At 34.0% G+C, this 18,005-nt stretch overlaps 1 protein-coding gene across 2 annotated transcripts in view; it reads left to right on the plus strand.

Annotated features, from left to right (window-relative positions):
- LOC105363834 (mucin-5AC) overlaps nucleotides 1-16,032 on the plus strand; it is a 31,622-nt gene extending 15,590 nt beyond the window's left edge. Inside the window, exons 2-3 of one of the 2 annotated variants that reach the window (XM_011501632.1) lie at nucleotides 14,190-15,387; nucleotides 15,472-16,032. In XM_011501632.1, the coding sequence (XP_011499934.1) occupies nucleotides 14,190-15,387; nucleotides 15,472-15,830 (1,557 nt within the window). In that variant the 3' untranslated portion in view covers nucleotides 15,831-16,032. Of the gene's footprint in view, nucleotides 1-14,189 lie in introns of both variants that reach the window. The other variant, XM_011501631.1, reaches the window with a different exon arrangement.
- Nucleotides 16,033-18,005: the final 1,973 nt, after the last annotated feature.

Here is an 18,005-nt window from a genome sequence, read left to right on the forward strand (position 1 = left end):
GTTATTGAGATAGCAGTTAAATTATTTTTTTAATTACCCATCATAAATTTAACGTAATATTTATAATACTAATAAAGTATGTTAATTTAGTGCTCATTTGGTTATTTAACATTAAATACAAGAGTTCAGTTTTACATTTGTAGATATATATTGTCTGGAAATAATATTCCACGCAGATCTGCCATATCTATTGGATACTCGTAATTTCTATAATATTGTTTAAAAAGTTATGAACTAATTATTAAGTCTCTTAATATGCAATGGTAAGCAATGATATAAGATTGCTCTCTGTTATATGAGAGGTAATTTGCATTACGAATTGTGTATTTCGATATTTACTTGGCATATATTGCAATATACTCAATAATGACACTCAAACTATAACTATTTGTTCTTATACATTATTACGTGAGAATTAGCTTTTATTGTTATCTTTTAGATATTATATTAGCAAAATATTACTGATGTTGCTAAAACATAGCGTACGTGAATCTGAATAATCTTTATTTTAATATAAATCATGTGTAATAATTTATGCCGCGTTAAAAACGTTTAACTTTCTTTACAGACATTGAAAAACAAAACAAACAGATGAAAGAAAAAGTAGAATTCATAGTAAAAGACGTTGTAATTTGAAATTTTCGATCTCCTATAGCGTCCAAATACAATTCCTAACTAACATATCCTTCATTATTGACTAAAGATTGCACCTATACCACAAATACTCGGATTACTCGGTTGAATAAACACATTTTACGTATAACAATTTACATTGACGCGTTAGAAGAACACGAGTGAAGACACGCAGAACAAAAACAAACCATTTGATAGCAAAATAAAAACTAAATAAATTAACGCACATACTTAGGAAGAAAAAAATTGCACAATACGATCAGTCATTACTATTAGTGATGGCCTGTTTGAACATCGACAGTGTCTTGGACAAGTGAACTCGCAACCACTCGTGCGCTCATCGACTAAGAACAATGAGAGAAAAATAAAAAAACCTAAGTGCGATACGCAAAGTCAGGTGTTTCAGCATACGCACAGCAACACGCCTATTAGTTTCTTGAACTCGTCTCGTTAAACGCCTATCGTGCAACTCGCTTTTTCTCGACTTGCCAAAGAGCAAAAAGTACAAACAGCGGGTGTGCGTGCGTGCGCGCGCGCGTGAATGAGAGAGAAAGTGCGCATTGCCTTCTATAGACGACCGCAGACATTCGTCGTACGATTCGCTCTTAATTAAGCGCAGCGCCGCAATGGAATGCCACGGATATCTTTAGCTGGAGCATATATTTCGCAAAATACGCGTAACAAACTTTTCCTACCCCAAAGCAAACTCGTGTAACCTAGATACTCGGGCGCCTGTGTGCACCTCCGCATACTCGCCTTAATGTACCTCTCAGAATATTCTGTGTTTCTATTAAGTAATATGTATTTATGGTAGATTGGCGAATGACGAAGATTCTATTTCCAATTAAAACGAAGATTTTCAGGGCTTGTTGTAGGAGATGCACAGCAGGCAAAGTACTTTCTTCGCATTTTAACTTTTTTGCACAAGTCCTATCGAGATTAAAGATTAATGAAGAGATTATATGAGCAAACGATTATTGAAGGGAATCTACGGGTGAATCGAGTGCTGATAAACATCTTTTTTATTCTAATTATATGCTTAATAAATAATATAATCGATTATATATACATATGTGTGTGTGTGTGCGTGTGTGTGTGTGTATCCTAACAATAAATGTTTAAATGCTTTTACATTAAATTAGGCATCAATTACTTTCATCAATAATTAAATTATAAAACAGATTCCATTTGTAAGATATAAATTAATAAGTAAAATTTAATGATTCACAAGAAATTTATGATCCCGTAATACTATCATTATTATTACCACAACGCTTATAATTCACATTATTATGTAATATAGTGCATACTAATGTAGCTAAATGCATTAAACAAGGATAGATTTAGTTAAAATACATTTTATTGTATTACAGTGGCAATTATAAGATTTTTTCCTATCTTTCTCACCACACTTTCTCTACTTTTCTGGCGTTTGTTCACGCTCCATCTAAATACAGCGGTGAACGAAAAGCGGCAATGCACTCGGGCAAAAACTAAAAGAAGAAAAAAAAATCAAAGAAATAATGTAAGGAACGGAAGCGAGACAAAAAAAAATGAAGCCTGGTGGCATTCGGCGGTAATGCGACAGAGAGGGAAAGTGAGGAGAAGCGATTTCGCGATCGGATATCTTATGTCTGAGAATAATTCTAGCGCTCGCGAATCAAGCCAGAATCATCGACGGGGCGAAGGAAGTTGGAGGTTAGCGAGGCAATCGTCATGGGAAATCGTCCGCGGCGAGCGCGGGAAATCGTATTATGAGCGCGTCGAAAGATCGACGACTTTCTCGCTCGGCGTTCCTATGTGACTTTGGTCGAGCGACGAAAATTCTCACTCCCGCACCAGTGTTATTCTTCTTCTACTTCTTCTTCTCGCGTTGAACGCGAGCACAATGAGTGAAATGATCTTACGTTATTTCGTTGCATAGCGTATCTCACGACACGACGAGTTGCTTTTTTGTCGCAAACTCAAAACTCTTGAATCGTGTTTTCTTGTCCCTTTATTGTCTTTTTCTCTTTTAGAATTACGATTCGCTCTTTCACTAGTTAGTATGAAGTTTTGTTCTCTAAATAGTTTCAGATCGCATCATACACACACGCACACACGTACACACTGAATACATATTTTATGTATATTTGATAAGGATTGCATTATGTGAAAATACATAAAATATATAAATGAAAAAAAAACTTTAAACATAAGATAATATGAAGTATTATGAATCGTTATTTTTATTTAACAAAATGCAAGAAAGAGTTACTATATTTTAAAATAAATAACTAAATTTGAAAAATATCTCACACACACCGTTTATTGACCGGATAGTATAAAGTTTAGTGGCATAACTGTTTGTATATTCGAGAAACATTTAAGGAGATTAATGTTATCTAACTGGATAACGATTACTTTTGTTTCTATCTATCAATATTATCACTCATGAAATCTATTATTGGCTTATGATCTAATAAAAATGATCTTCTAATCAACTTGTTTGAAATCTAGTTAAATATAAAATATTCTTTAAAATATATAAGTATCCCGACAGCGGCAGCTTGGTAGAAATAAAAGAAAATAATTGAACGATATGAGATTTCAAATTTTTAAATGCAATAATATTTATTTTATGCCTATTAACAAATTGAGAAAAAATTCCATATTATCCTTATTATCTATTTAAGAAATCCATAATAATGCCTGTCTAGATTTATAATTTATTAAACTATATGCGGTATAATAAATATTTTATGATAAACCGATCATTCCTATACGATAATGAAGGCTATTAAAATATATCCTAGATATTGTTATTATTTTCTGGTCAAAGATTTTGCTTTAGCTTAGCAAGCTAATATTTTCCTTGCTATTATTACGGATCATAGGCTTTATTATTCCAGATAAAAGAAAACAAAATTCCTTGATAGCCTAATATTAGTACATAACATCACTGCTCATTAGCTTGTTCCATTATTTAAAAAATTCTTAATTTTTGTGATAAATTTTTATGTCATTATGTAGTTGATTAATATTCATAAAAATGTGTATAAAGACCGTGGTAAATTCGGTAAAATACGAACTTATAAATCGCAAAATGATATAATCATTCAACAACGGCGAAGCTTTAACGTAATTGTATTTCAAATGAATAGGACTTTTCAGTTTAGACAAAATTTCAAGAAATTATTTTAAAATATTATTAAAAAAAAATTTACTTGAAAAAGTGTCCTATATTATTAAATAATGTATTATTATGTAGTATAATAATGTATATTATTAAATTCTGTCGAAGAATTTTTTTACCAAATTCCTATAATATATACTCCATATTCTAGTTAATCAGTTACAAGTGGATAATTGAAATATAAAATGTAGTAATATTCTTCTATTCGCTTAAATTCTTTCTATGATATATTTATAATTTTAATATAACATATAACTATTATTCGAACGAACGACTAATTTAAGTAAAACAATGTAGAGTAATATTAATCATAAGAAAAATCAAACATTATTTTATACCTAAAATCCTGCTTTCATTTAATAGAAACTTTTTTCAATTAAAATCTAATAATAATATTACTGTCATATTAACCAAGCATACGTGTTATTAATGAACTCGTAGCTGTTAATTTAATGAAATTAAGGTACTGTCAACGCGACAATTATATTATAAACACATTTATTAGCAGAGGACCAATTATTTGCATTAAATGGCAGTACTGAAGCACAGATTGAAAAATTCAAAGTCGTATTTAAATGGAAATGGCTGTATTCGAAATTCAGTTGAATTAACCTCGTCATTTTTTTTCTCCAACGCTCTCCAATAATTATTGCATAATATTGCATTGAATATTTTATGAAAGTCATCGTGCTGCTCCCGAAAGAAAACAAACCACTAGAGCTACACATCCGTGTTACGATTAAAAGAAGAAAATAAGATAATTGAACACTGGAGTTTCTATATTTCATTGTAAACTCAATCACTCGAAGCTCGTTGAATAGCCACTCCGTTACTCAGTGTCCCGATTGTCTTTGCTTCGGCCACGACATAACGAAATGTTTGCACGTACGCATAAAGCTATCGGCAAAAAAAAAAAAGAAAGACATCGCCCGCCACTTTCCCCTAGCCGATACTTAAAAGCTAATCGACCAGATCGCTTTTAAGAGGGAAAACAGATCCACGACGAGACGAAACGAAGTTAAGCTCGGGCAATCGTTATTCCGCGCGCGATTTCCATTCCGCGCGGCTACTTCCGCACGGCGTAATTTAAGCCGCGCTCGCATTCACACTGGCGCGCGCGCACGTCTTACGATCCTTGATTTTCCGAAGGTCATTACTCTCCCTCGGCAAGGTTGTCGGCGCATTGGCTGGGACGGCAACGGGCGCGCCGTAAAACCCAAAGAGTCGCGCTCTCACACGGCAATAGCACCGTCTGAATATTAAGAACTCACGGACGCATTTCTCTTGCCAGGACTACGAGCTGTAAATCACGGCAAAGGAGACGAGATGTCGGTGTTGGCAATTCACATCGATCAGATTAGTTGGATTTTTCGCTCGAGAGGATTAATAAATGGACGATAGGTGGGCGAGAATTTCCGAGTGAAAAGTCACGTTTGGGAGTGTAAGCGAACGATAAAGTCGAGATAATTTCACTTTCAAGGCATTCTAAACGCGCGAATTGAGTTCTTTAGATATGATAACAGAAAATTATTATACTTAGAGATATGGTTCGCGGGTACTTTTTTTTTTTATTATTATTTTTTTTTTTAATTTTTTTTTTTTTTTTTTTTTATATTCTTTCTACAAACTCTTTTATCTACTTAATTGATATACCCATTGCTTATATAACATTTATTATCACTTTAACTTATTCTAAATTATTTTTATATAATTAATATATTATTTATTCATTGATTAATTAACAATTGATGATAAACAACATTGATAGTCAACAAGAATATATTTAATTACGGATTTATGCTTACCAAGTGTAATTGAAATAATAAAAAATATTAATTAATTCTCTAACAAGAGCTAAGTGTAAAATCGCAATTTTAATATTGAATACACATACGCATAGATTTTGCACTGCATTTATCTATTCGTCAATTATTTATTTAATTTGTATTTCCTTATTTTTCAATTTATATAATATTGTCAATATTAGAAATTTATATTCGTAATATATATATATATATATATATATATATATATATATATATATATATATATCTATATATGTGAAGAGAGCATACACGCTGAAAACCGGTTTTAATATTTTCACTCCATAAGTTCTGGAATATATCATATAGGTTTATTTCTTTTGCCTATGCTCATTAGTAACATACGAGTAGTGAAATTATGCAAAAACAATCTGGAATTTAAACCAAAAAAAAAATATTTATATTAAATTAAAAATATTATCTCTAGTATAACGATCCTTGAATGTCTAGTATTAAATTATATTTGTAAGAAAGGAAAAAAGACTTTTATGACAAGTTTAGATATATTCTGAGTATAACCTTTAGTACTTTATAATGTAAAATCTTTGCAAGACTTATAAAAATTGTGTCACAAATAAATTTTTATATGTCACAATGTATTAGAATGTAATAAATATTTATAGAAAAATTTTCGATGCATTTTTAAATCAATAATAATAATATGAATATATGTTTTAAACTATTAGCGAGAATTTAAAAGTCATTTTACTTTTAAATTAGCTCGAATAATAATTTAAGTATGTACGTTATGTAATATAAATTAAAACTTTACAAAATGTATTACCGATTAGTAGTAAGTAATATACATATATAATTAACCTAATTGTTTAAATTAAATTTTGAACTGAGAAACATATATATATATATATATATATATATGTATATAACACATTAGACATTAATATATGTACATCTTTATTTACATATAAAAATGCAAGCATGCTAAGTTCGTTTATAATGGAAGAAATTTTAATTTATGAAAATTTATTTGATACAATGCTGGTGTTTTACATCCAAATGCTCTATACGCAACGACCAAATTCAATTTTATACAATCACTTATAATGCGCCAAATAATTTACTCAGACTACAGATTAATGAAATACTATAAAATAATGATTTAATTTACAATTTTCATTAGTTATATAAAATATTAAATCTTAATTATAAAATAATATTTAATGTCGATAGGAAATTTTCGATATTGTATAAGAAACATAATGAACGACGTCGTGAAATGTAATATAATTTCATAAATAAATCGATGTTAAATTCTTACGAATTCGTTTCATGAATTATGAATACGCGACATATCCATGTAGACCGACGCGCACCGAGGAGTCTGATATAATTTTGCAGTTGGATTGTCGTTGCAAAATCAGTTTCATGTCCTAAGATAAAAGAAAATCGAGTGAATCGCAAGGCAGGCCGAAGCGAATGAAATAAGAAAAAGGTTTTTTAAAGCGATAATCCAGTGACATTCTATTTTTAAAGCGATCAAAGTTATCAGATTTTATTAAGATTCAAATCTATATTCCTATGCACGTTTAAAAAAGTTTTCAAATTCAAACTTGTATCAGAGCAATCGTATTTTTAGTTAAAAATGATTTATCTACTATCGCAATAACTTGAATATATTAAATATGCATGTAAGTTTTATCTAAGGTATAAAATCCGCTTTTATATATATCAATAATTATAATGTATGAAAAAACCATTAAAATTTAATCATAAATTTCAGATACGAGAAGCAATATAATTAGTAGCTCGTATAACGCGAAAGACGTATTGTAAAAAACGCCATTGTGATATCTTTTTTTCCTTTTTTTTTCCACTCTGTATTTAAGAATGAGATTGAAAAAATCTGAGCTACCATAATCTATTGTTCACTCTTTGACTTTATTATATCCATAAGGGATCGAAGTGAAAAACGCAATAGCAACATTCACGGTATCTGGTTTTTTTTTCTCCTCGTGTAATCCCTGCCTATGCAGAGCGTATAATCGGTAACCGAACTCCTTAACTTCGCTTAACTCGCTCTCACACACTCTCCATCTCTTTCTCACTTTCTTTTCCTTTTCATTAGTGCACTCGAATCTTACATAGACATGTGGCGAACACGATTCGCGAGGCGTGGTGTGTCTACACATACTTACCCGTGCACACAATTTCTTACAACTCGGTGGCATTTCGCGTCGGCTCGCACCTCTCACTGCACCAACTACACTACCGTTCAAAAGTATTTTGCCACTTTAGCGCTTGAAAATCAAAAGTGATTTTTTTTTTTTTTTTTTTTTTCAATAGCGAATTGAACTGAAGGGAGGAAAAATGTATTTTTAACAACCTATCATACGCAATGAAAACTTATATATATATATATATATATATATATATGTATATATCTACCCTTAAATTAAATTTAGACTACATTATTATTCGTTTGCTGAATGCTGACAATAATTGACTATCGATCGTGGATGAGACATTAAAATATTCATGTGGAAATGATAATGTAATATGAAAAGAATTGCATACATATTTTTTAGAAATTTATTTGCTTTTGAAAAGTCGCAACATTGTTGCATTTCATTAAAAGTTTGAGAGTCAAGTATACATTGCTTTTGGATTACCAAAATTTTAGTATCATTTTTAATGTGGACTTAATATGGACCAAATATGGACTTTGAAAAGATGCTGTATTATATAGAATCTTACGAAGCTTCATAAAAGCGAGACACTTTAATACGATTGTAATATGCAAGAAATTTCTTCTTCTCCGTCACGTTCACTGTCTTAGTGATCGTGATTTTCTGCTAGCCAAGCTGCTCGGTTATTAGCTTATGAGTGCGCAAAAATTGATAAATAGCAAATGAAAAACAAACTGTATTAAATTTTTGCGAAGTTGCAAAAATTGCCGTAGTCAATGATCAAGATTTTAATTTTGCGATTTATTATTTTCGGCTCCGTTTATACTTTCAAAACTTTATATACGCTATACTTTTTTTTCTTTGAGCGTGCAATTTTCGTGACTCTAATCGGATATATCATGTAATTTATTGTCAATTTATTTTTAACCATTAAATATTGGGTGAATTATTATTCATTTTGTAATGAATAGTATTAGAACGTATCAGGCGTTAGTTCCTACCTGAATTAATCAAGTATTAACAAGTAAGAAACGGTAAATTAGTTATTGGGGAAAGTTAAGCGTGTAATCGTTTGTTTGTACTTGTACATTTGTCACGTGCAATGATTTTTAAATTCATTCATATTTCGCATGAAATATTATCTCATTGTACTTTACAAATTCGTATTATTTAAATCCCTGACGATGTTGATTGTAAATTGTTTGGCGTAAGTAAGAAAGTATCGGATGTATGTTCACGTGCATAATTATAACAACAGAAGTTTTACAGTTTCACGTAAATTATATATAATTTCTCAATTATATAAGTATATTTAAAATTAAAATCATGTACATTTAAAAGAGAGAGAGAGAGAGAGAGAGAGAGAGAAACAATCTTGTTTGCCATTCGAAGTAACTTTATACATTTTTCATACACATTTTTTTAACTCGTATAAATATTATTTTAATATTATACATGTATTTGCATTCATAAGTAATAATTTTATATAAGTAAATAAATAATGACGCTTATAATAATGTGTGGAGTACAAACGATCACAATATAGAGTACTAACAAAGTATCGAGATTTAAAATAGATTAAATTTTCATCTTCCACGAGATTCATTGACCTTGATCGTCTACTCATATATATATATATATATATATATGCGTCTAATAAAAAGTTGATCAATATGATTTATGTGAGATTAGAAATTATAAAAAATCTATAGTTTCAATACGTGCGTCAAATGAGTGATCGCAGATGTAAACGTGAAGAGAGTTTTTGGTTAAATTTAAACCTCGTATAATATTAATACGGCGATATATTTATATTTAATCGTATTTTCTATGCCGCTACTCGCTGCACTTTAATTTACCCAAATGCATTTATATCTTACAGTCATCGCACAGAAAAGGGCATTTAAGTGGCACAGAATCTCAAATAGAGAAGGTCGAGAGGGCAGAGTTAGATGTAATGTCAAGTACTTTTAAATGACGATAGTGAAAAGTGGTCTGCTCGCACTTGACTCATTCTACTTAGTCCAGACATATTTCCAAATGTTCGATAACTTGTCGAATGTACCGTTTGCCCCAACTTGGTATCGTAATTCGTGGTAGTAGGCCGATCCACGAAACATATGCAACACATCCGTATTGATAAAGAGATAATGGATAGACGGACGGAAGGTAGGATGACAATAAGTAATGAGCATTCGAACATAGCTGGGCCCCAAAATCATTCGATATTATTCAATGAAGCGCACGTAGAGGCCCGTAGCAAGTAGCTTTCTCCCGTTGTGACAAATCTTCCTTATCGCAGCGGTTCACTCCACTTGGCGCATTAGTCGTCCCGTTCGCGACCAAGTGGCTCAAGGAGTCGTCGAGGCGCGGGCTCCGGGAGACTGTGGCGACCCTCGAGTCCGAATCTCACGTCAGCTTACTAAATCCTACGCCTCGCTCAACGCCTGCACGCCCGACGTATCGATGTATCCGGGATTCGGGTCATGCGATTACGCAAGCCTCGGATGTCGAGGACGTCGTCCCTGGCCGTAGTCCTCGATTTTCCAGTTTCTACGTGGTCTTTTGACGGGGCTTTTTGCCCTCGAGGAGCCGAGACTCGATCGGCTTCTCAACCGGGCGACTCGCGATCGGTCCCGATAATCGCTGGCCTACGCGACTCGATAGTTCAGCCTCGTGGGAGCTTGGCTTTTTTCATCGCCTGCTTTCTTTTGTGACGTGCCAATGCGTGGGCCCAGCTGTTAAGGAAACTTAGTGCCTGTCGGCTCGACTGTGGAATTGCGATAGTCCGTGATTTGTTTTTCCCCACTATTCGATAAAATGTTTTTTTCTACTCGCGTCATTTTGCGCATTTTTGCCACGTGGTGCTTAACTTTTACATCGTCGATCATTAATTATGGGATTAAATGTATGATTCGTAAGATTACTTTGTAAAATTGGCGCAATTACTGGTTTAAAGCTTGTTTGCGTGTCGTAAGAGTTTTAGCGCGGAAAATTGATTTCATACGGAATGTATAAAGTAGTTGAAATTTCATTCGTTCCATACGAAATGTTGATAATATGTGCTTTAAACAGAATAGACTTTGGATTGTGTACCACCGATAGAAAATATTTCTAGAGCAACCTTTCTAACTATATAAATTTCATTACTTTTAAGAACTGTTCACACGAATACGGCACATTAGAGCATGTAAACTAATAAATTCAGTCAATTCAGTCGTATGCGTCACCCCCATATACACGTATCCATATGTCTTATTAATTTATTCATTTATAAATTTATAATTTATAATTTATTCAATGCATACATGCACAGATACGATATGCGCGTATGCGCATGCATTTGAATAACTTTTGAAGACATTGGATTAAATATTGGTATTTGTATTATCTATGAGACTTAATCGAGAATAATCATGCGCGCAGCTTGGAAAAATAGATTTTCAGATAAATGCATTCGGATAAATTTCAAGGAATGAAATTTCATTCCCGTAATTCATAGTTGTAAACTCTTGTGAATACCAATTACATCGCTAATACTTTATTGAATAATGCATAGCCTTTTATAATTAGACAACGGTGTAGGATTTTCGAAAAATATAATCTAGTACAATAATAATAATAATAATAATAATAATAATAATATACAATTGAGGGATTAAATAATGATCCTTGTTAATCATGACATTAGAACACAACGCGACAGATAAAAGCATGAAATAATCATTATTATTTATAATTAATGACGGTATCTCATATTACCAACAATTTCTTGTCCAATGCGCTATATACGGTCATTAAAATCCTTAAATCCTTTCGATATGTTGACTTTAGAGTCTCAAACTATCGCTACGAGGTCTCATTGAGATTACTCAATTTTATCGAAGGGTATGGATTAAGTTTGGCAACGCTCGTTCAATCGCAAGTATCGCTGCATCGATTTTATACACGGGATTGTCGAAACATTTCGCATTTCGAATGCTGGGGAGACTGGAAAGGCCGTTAACGTCGTGCTTGAACGGCAGCTCGTCATTGACGAGACCTCATTATTTCTCGAGGCGAATAATGCCAATCGATGCCAACAAAGACGTGAGCTTCGGTGACCTTAAATGTTTTTCAAACGAAATTCAAAACCAATAGTAGAAAAAAAATTGTCAAAAGTATGAGGTTACGCGTATCGCCAGGGATTTCTTGCATTCGTATAGTCTTGCAATCCCCCGGCTCATCGACGCCAAATCCACTAACATTCGACTCAGGGTTTAATTGCACAGGCGAGTCATCCAAGGATATTGAGAACCGGAACTTCCGATTCGCGTGGGCGCGGCCGCTCGCTCTCACGTTCAGCAATCGCGCTATTGCAAGGCGAACGTGAAGGGAGAGCGAATGCATTGTGCACAGGCGCGTACTCATTCGGGTTCAGAATTCAACGACGACGGTCCGTGAAACGCTGCTCTCACTCTCGCTTAGCGCGAAAAGTCGCTCGCGCCTTCCTTGGACGCTCACCCGCTGGTTATTCGAGAAAGCACCAACTGCTTTTACGTACTTTTATTATACTTAATATGCCCACTTTTTACGAAACCGGCCATTGAGTTGAGGCTGTCATTTATAATGGCTTGAGATGTTTTTGGGATAGATGAGGATTTCAAGTTGTCCGTAATCATTGTTGCTCCTGGGATTTTATCGTCAAGCTTCCGATCACTATAAATTGAAGAAAAAAATTTCATGACTTTTAGGATTTTTTAATTTTTTTGTGATTGATTTATTCGCTTAAGCATTTTATCGGCGATTACGATGATACTTTTATAAATGTGTATATTAAATATTTTATTATTTGGTATGTAAATCCAAATTGTAATTTTCTAATTAACTATTATACTGATTATCTTAGTATACTGAATATCACAAATTATTATACATTATATATGACTTTTGTAATTTTTGATTTTTTAATTTTTTTCAAGCAGTTTGCTTATGTCTTATCTTGTTTGATAAAAATGTCGATCATTGTAAAAAATAATATAACGGCATCGAATATAATTTCAATTTCAAATTAATACATTCTGGCTATTGTAAATCTATTTTGTCATTAAGTTTTTCTTAAATAATTTAAGCATGATAAATGGTGATTTTCTCTAGATGAAAATTAAATTTTTGCTTAAAATGAAAGTTAAATATTTGAAAAATATTAATAACTTAAGAAAGGTGGCATTTAAAATGCTATTATTATTATTATTATTATTATTATTATTATTATTATTATTATCATTATTTACTTTTTATTATTATCATTTTCAACATTGTGCGAATTTTCTTAATTGCTAAATAAAGCATATAAGATTTAATACAACGTTGTGTCAATGATTTTACGAAATACATGAAATAGCTCTTTTAGCTAAATTATTTTTAACTTCCGTCCCTTTACTTTATAGAGTAAATATATAGATTCTATGTGCCATTATATCATATACTTGTTCGACATACTATTTAAAACAAATATATAACGATCATGACTTCTATTTATTAAATACACAATTTCAAATTCATTCCGAATAATAATACAAACGATTTGGTAATAAAAATTACTTGTAAATAATATAAGTCCAACAATACATCTATAAATAGTTGAAAATCTAGCTTAATTGTATAATACTTATTGTTATTATGTATTATGTATCCAGTATTTTTCATTAGTTTAACGGTAAAGTCCAGATTGTTCGTAAAATATTTTCTTCTTCGATGCTATTTAAAATCGTCATCGTCAAAACCAATTTTATCAGTTAATGTGGAGTATAATTTAAGTTTGTCGAACAAGAATTATATAAATATTATTTTACTTATTGGTGAATGTACTGTGTATTTAAGGTAGTTTCGACATTACAAGTTTTCATCTTAATACAAAATTTACTATCAACCATATCAAACGCATTCTTACCATTACCGTAAAAATAATTCTAATCGTCGCTCAAATTTGCCTAATAAAATAGATAATTAAAATGTATGCAATAGATGCCAAGAGATTTGAATGCGCCAATGTTAAATGTTATAAACAATGAATACTTAATTAAGAGAAATTGATTAAATTTCATTATTACTTATGGTTTATATATTGGGAGAAGATCATAAAAACATTGACTAATGCTGAATCGAGAGGTACATTATATTGTAGAAATAACTTCTGAAAACGAGAATGCCCGTTATTTGTTAATAAATAAAACAAATAATAATAATATGGTTGTGTAAATAATTTTATAATGATTGTAAATGATATTGCCCAGTTCTATTAATATTACTGTTGATAATTTTGTTTGTTTTTTTGATTTCAATGAAAGCACATTTCAAGTATTAATAATCGAAGTATGAATTATTGATAGGTAGTTAATAATTTAGTTAATAATCTCTTTGATCTTCCAGGTAATCCCAGCATATTTGCTTGTTCTCGCTGAAACGCGAAAGGTCCAGCTCCGAGCGCGTGCGCAGGAGCCCCAAATATATTATGAAGAGGAGGAGGAGGCTCAGCCAGCTGAGATCGAAGATTACGCTTCCCAAATAGCTTATCAACCTCGTACAAGAGCACTCGCTTCACCTCGCTCCAAGGACTCGCTACAAGGCCCTAAACAGCCTCCGGTTCAAACAATTCGCAATTACAATAAAGTCAACGACGACGGCTCGTTCACCTTTGGCTACGAAGCCGCTGACGGGTCCTTCAAGGAAGAGACGCGAGGCACGGACTGCGTAGTACGTGGCAAATACGGATACGTCGATCCCGACGGTAATAAGCGCGAGTTCACTTACGTCTCGGGCAACCCTTGCGACCCGAATGCACCCAAGGACGACGACGACGACGACGACGAGCTCGCCAAAAAGCAAGAGCCCGACGACGTCTCCGGGCCAGCTAATTATCCAGCTGTGAGACCGGTGCCGAGACCATCTCGACCAAATTACCCGACCACCACACCCAGGGCGCCCACCACTATATTCCAAACCGAGTATCAGCTCGACGACGACGCCAGCCAGGAGCTCGAGGAGGAGGCCAAACCGCAAGCGTTGCGACCTTCCGCCTTCCGTAGGCCTCAATACGTTCAGGTTGTTGCTGAGCCCTCGTCCCCGCTCTATCAACCCACAGCTACCACTAGTCCAGCGCTTTATCGCTTAGCTTCGACTGCGTCCGCGCCTCGCTATAATTCCCCCACAACCCCAGCGCCTCTGCGACAATCCAGCATTTCCTCCACCTATTACCAGCCCATTGAAACTAGTACTCGCCCGGCTGTAACGCGCGTGCGTCCCCAATCAGTAGCCATTACTCCCAGGCCACATGTAGCTCAGGTTGCAGCCCAGTACGTATCGCCCAGCAGCACCGAGAGGCCTGGCGTCGTGTTCGCTCCCCGTACGGTTGCATCGGTGCACTCGACCACTACCGCCACTCCACCTAGCCAGCATCTCGACTTCGCCGCGGAACTCGAGCGATACGTCAACTCTGTGGGTAGCTCGACTCCCAGCCCCCAGGTCGTCCAGGCACCAAAATTTGTCAAAGCCACTCAGGTGCAAGCCCAAGCCTCTTCTAGGCCCGATCCCATCTACCAGTCGGAGCTAGTTTATGATCCCGCGACCGGTCAGTACAACACACAGCTGTATCAGACTTTACCGCAGACGCTAGGCGATTTTAGTCTCAGTCATAAGCTCCAACCATTCGTAGCCGCCCAGCAGCAGCCCCTCATTGGCCTCCAGCAAAGTCCCATCTACCGGTCGGCAGCCTCGGTGCCTCAGCCGCCTCAGCAGCCCCCGTCTAGGCCCCGCCAGCCACCTCAGCCACAGGAGACTATTTACAGAAAGCAACAGAGCCAGCTGCTTCAGCAATCGCAGCAGCTCTACGCGCAGCAACAGCGCCGCCAACAGCAACCGGCCCCCTCGCAGAGGATCCAGCTGCTCCAAGAGAGCCCAAGAGATCCTCAGAGCTTCTATTACATCGCAGCTGCTCAAAATCCCCAGCAAGTCGGACCAATTTCTATCGGGCAAATCGATCAGTTCCTTCGTAATAGTGCTGGCGGCTATTGAGGAACTTTCTTTGCGGTGTTATCGAGTCACTCTATCGAGCCTTAAAGCCTTACTTACTTACCGCAAACATTCCCAATACACTATCTATTTCAATTGTGACTCGCTCTAATTGGGATTCCAATGACTCGTACAAATCCACGTCTCATTCGACCTTCATTCACGGTTCTTCTCCATCATTATCTTCTTCTTCTTCTTCTTCTTCCTTCTTCCTTCTTTCGTACATCTATTTCATTTCTCTACTAACACTGTTCTTGTAAAGGGGACGTAAATGGGCGACCGTATTATATTTATGACCCTAGTGCAAGATAAATACTATAATAGATAAATGATAAATTCATAGGCGTTACGAATATTCATAATGGAAGTTACAATGTCATATTGTTGCTGTCGTTAAGAAACTTAAGTTAGTCAATCGATATGCTTTACTGGATGAAGAAGTGCCTTCTTTCAATCATAATTGACAATTATGACAAACATGCAATTGACAGCTTAATAATCTTCTTTTTCGTAAACAACAAATAATATCAACTGCGTTATTATATATTTTTATAGAATTCAACGAATCTTTGCAAACAAAAAGAAAAAAAATACAGAAACACACAAAAAAAAAACAAAACAAAAAAATTAATTTTTCAACAGTAGTACGTATGTGGAATAATGAATTATGATTCAATACGTTTGACACTTCTTTCTTCTACTTAACTGTTAGTATTTGTATTCATTATTTTCAATTGAGCGTATCGTATAAAAAAGCAATTCGAAAATTTGCCGGTGAGATTTCATTTCGGATTATTTATCTGTAATTTGCGGGTCTGTGGCAGGGCAGTGATCAATAACAACCTTGATAATTCTCTTGGCGCGATAAGTTAAGAGTGAAAAGTGAGGCACTCATCGCGTAACAATACCTTTGCAAGCAAAAAGTACTAGCAAAAAGCTTGTGTGACCACAATTTAATAAAAAAAAAAAAGGCACATAATCGACGAAAAGTCTCGATTAACAATGCATGCAGTTGCACAAATCGATATTCCGAAGCACAATTTCCAAAAAATATTTTGAATACTTCAAGATGTTCGACAATATTACAATAAATGACGTGAATTTATATTAGATAATTATGAAATATAATGAAATTTCAAAATATTAATTATTGAAAAGATATAAACTGCTGTAATATTAGTTATGCATTAGGACAATGAATGTCCTTGTTTGATATTTTGTATTATAAATGCACGTATCATTAAACTTACCTTCCCAATGTACAATTCATAGACGATAGTAATTATCAATATTTTAGATAAAATTAATTCATTCTTCGTGTCTTCAATTTAATTTTATCAATTTGATTAATAAATCAAATTATCTTGAATAAATAAAAAATAAATTAGAATAAAATGACTAATTATCGGCCATTTATATAAAATTACACTAAATATGAAGTTCAACGATATAGAATATAGATTTCCCAATAGAATATAGAATATTTCTAATGGTTAATTTAAAGCAAAATTTGCCATAAAATTGACATTATTTCGTGATTTGTGAAAATGTAAAAGTATAAGTAAAAAATTTGCATACCTAAAGTAAAATGACATTAAAAGGAATGAAATATTGAATATTATGGCCTCGTAGAGTTATTCGCCGTGATAAATTAATTATAAAAAAGTATCAGAATTGTTTTACGTAAGTTCGATTTGATATTACAGACCTTGTTCTAATATTGTTAGAGGTTATGAGAGAAATTTCTGAAAGAAAAATTATTAGAGCACGTGAGATCTGCGAGGTTGTACTACATACACTAGTAAATCGCCAACATCAAACGATCATAACCTATTGGGATTTCCGTCTCTCTCTCTCTCTCTCTCTCTCTCTCTCTCTCTCTCTCTCTCTCTCTCTCTCTCTCTCTCTCTCTCTCTCTCTCTCTCTCTCTCTCTCTCTCTCTCTCTCTCTCTCTCTCTCTCTCTCTCTCTCTCTCTCTCTCTCTCTCTCTCTCTCTCTCTCTCTCTCTCTCTCTCTCTCTCTCTCTCTCTCTCTCTCTCTCTCTCTCTCTCTCTCTCTCTCACTCACTCACTCACTCACTCACTCACTCACTCCCAAACACACAAACACACAAACACACGCGTGAGCACGCACACATGAATACACAGCCACTCACCTGATCTATCTTTCATTTTATCA

This window comes from Ceratosolen solmsi, unplaced genomic scaffold, assembly GCF_000503995.2.
Source record: "Ceratosolen solmsi marchali unplaced genomic scaffold, CerSol_1.0 scaffold28, whole genome shotgun sequence".
Taxonomy (NCBI): Eukaryota; Metazoa; Arthropoda; class Insecta; order Hymenoptera; family Agaonidae; genus Ceratosolen; species Ceratosolen solmsi.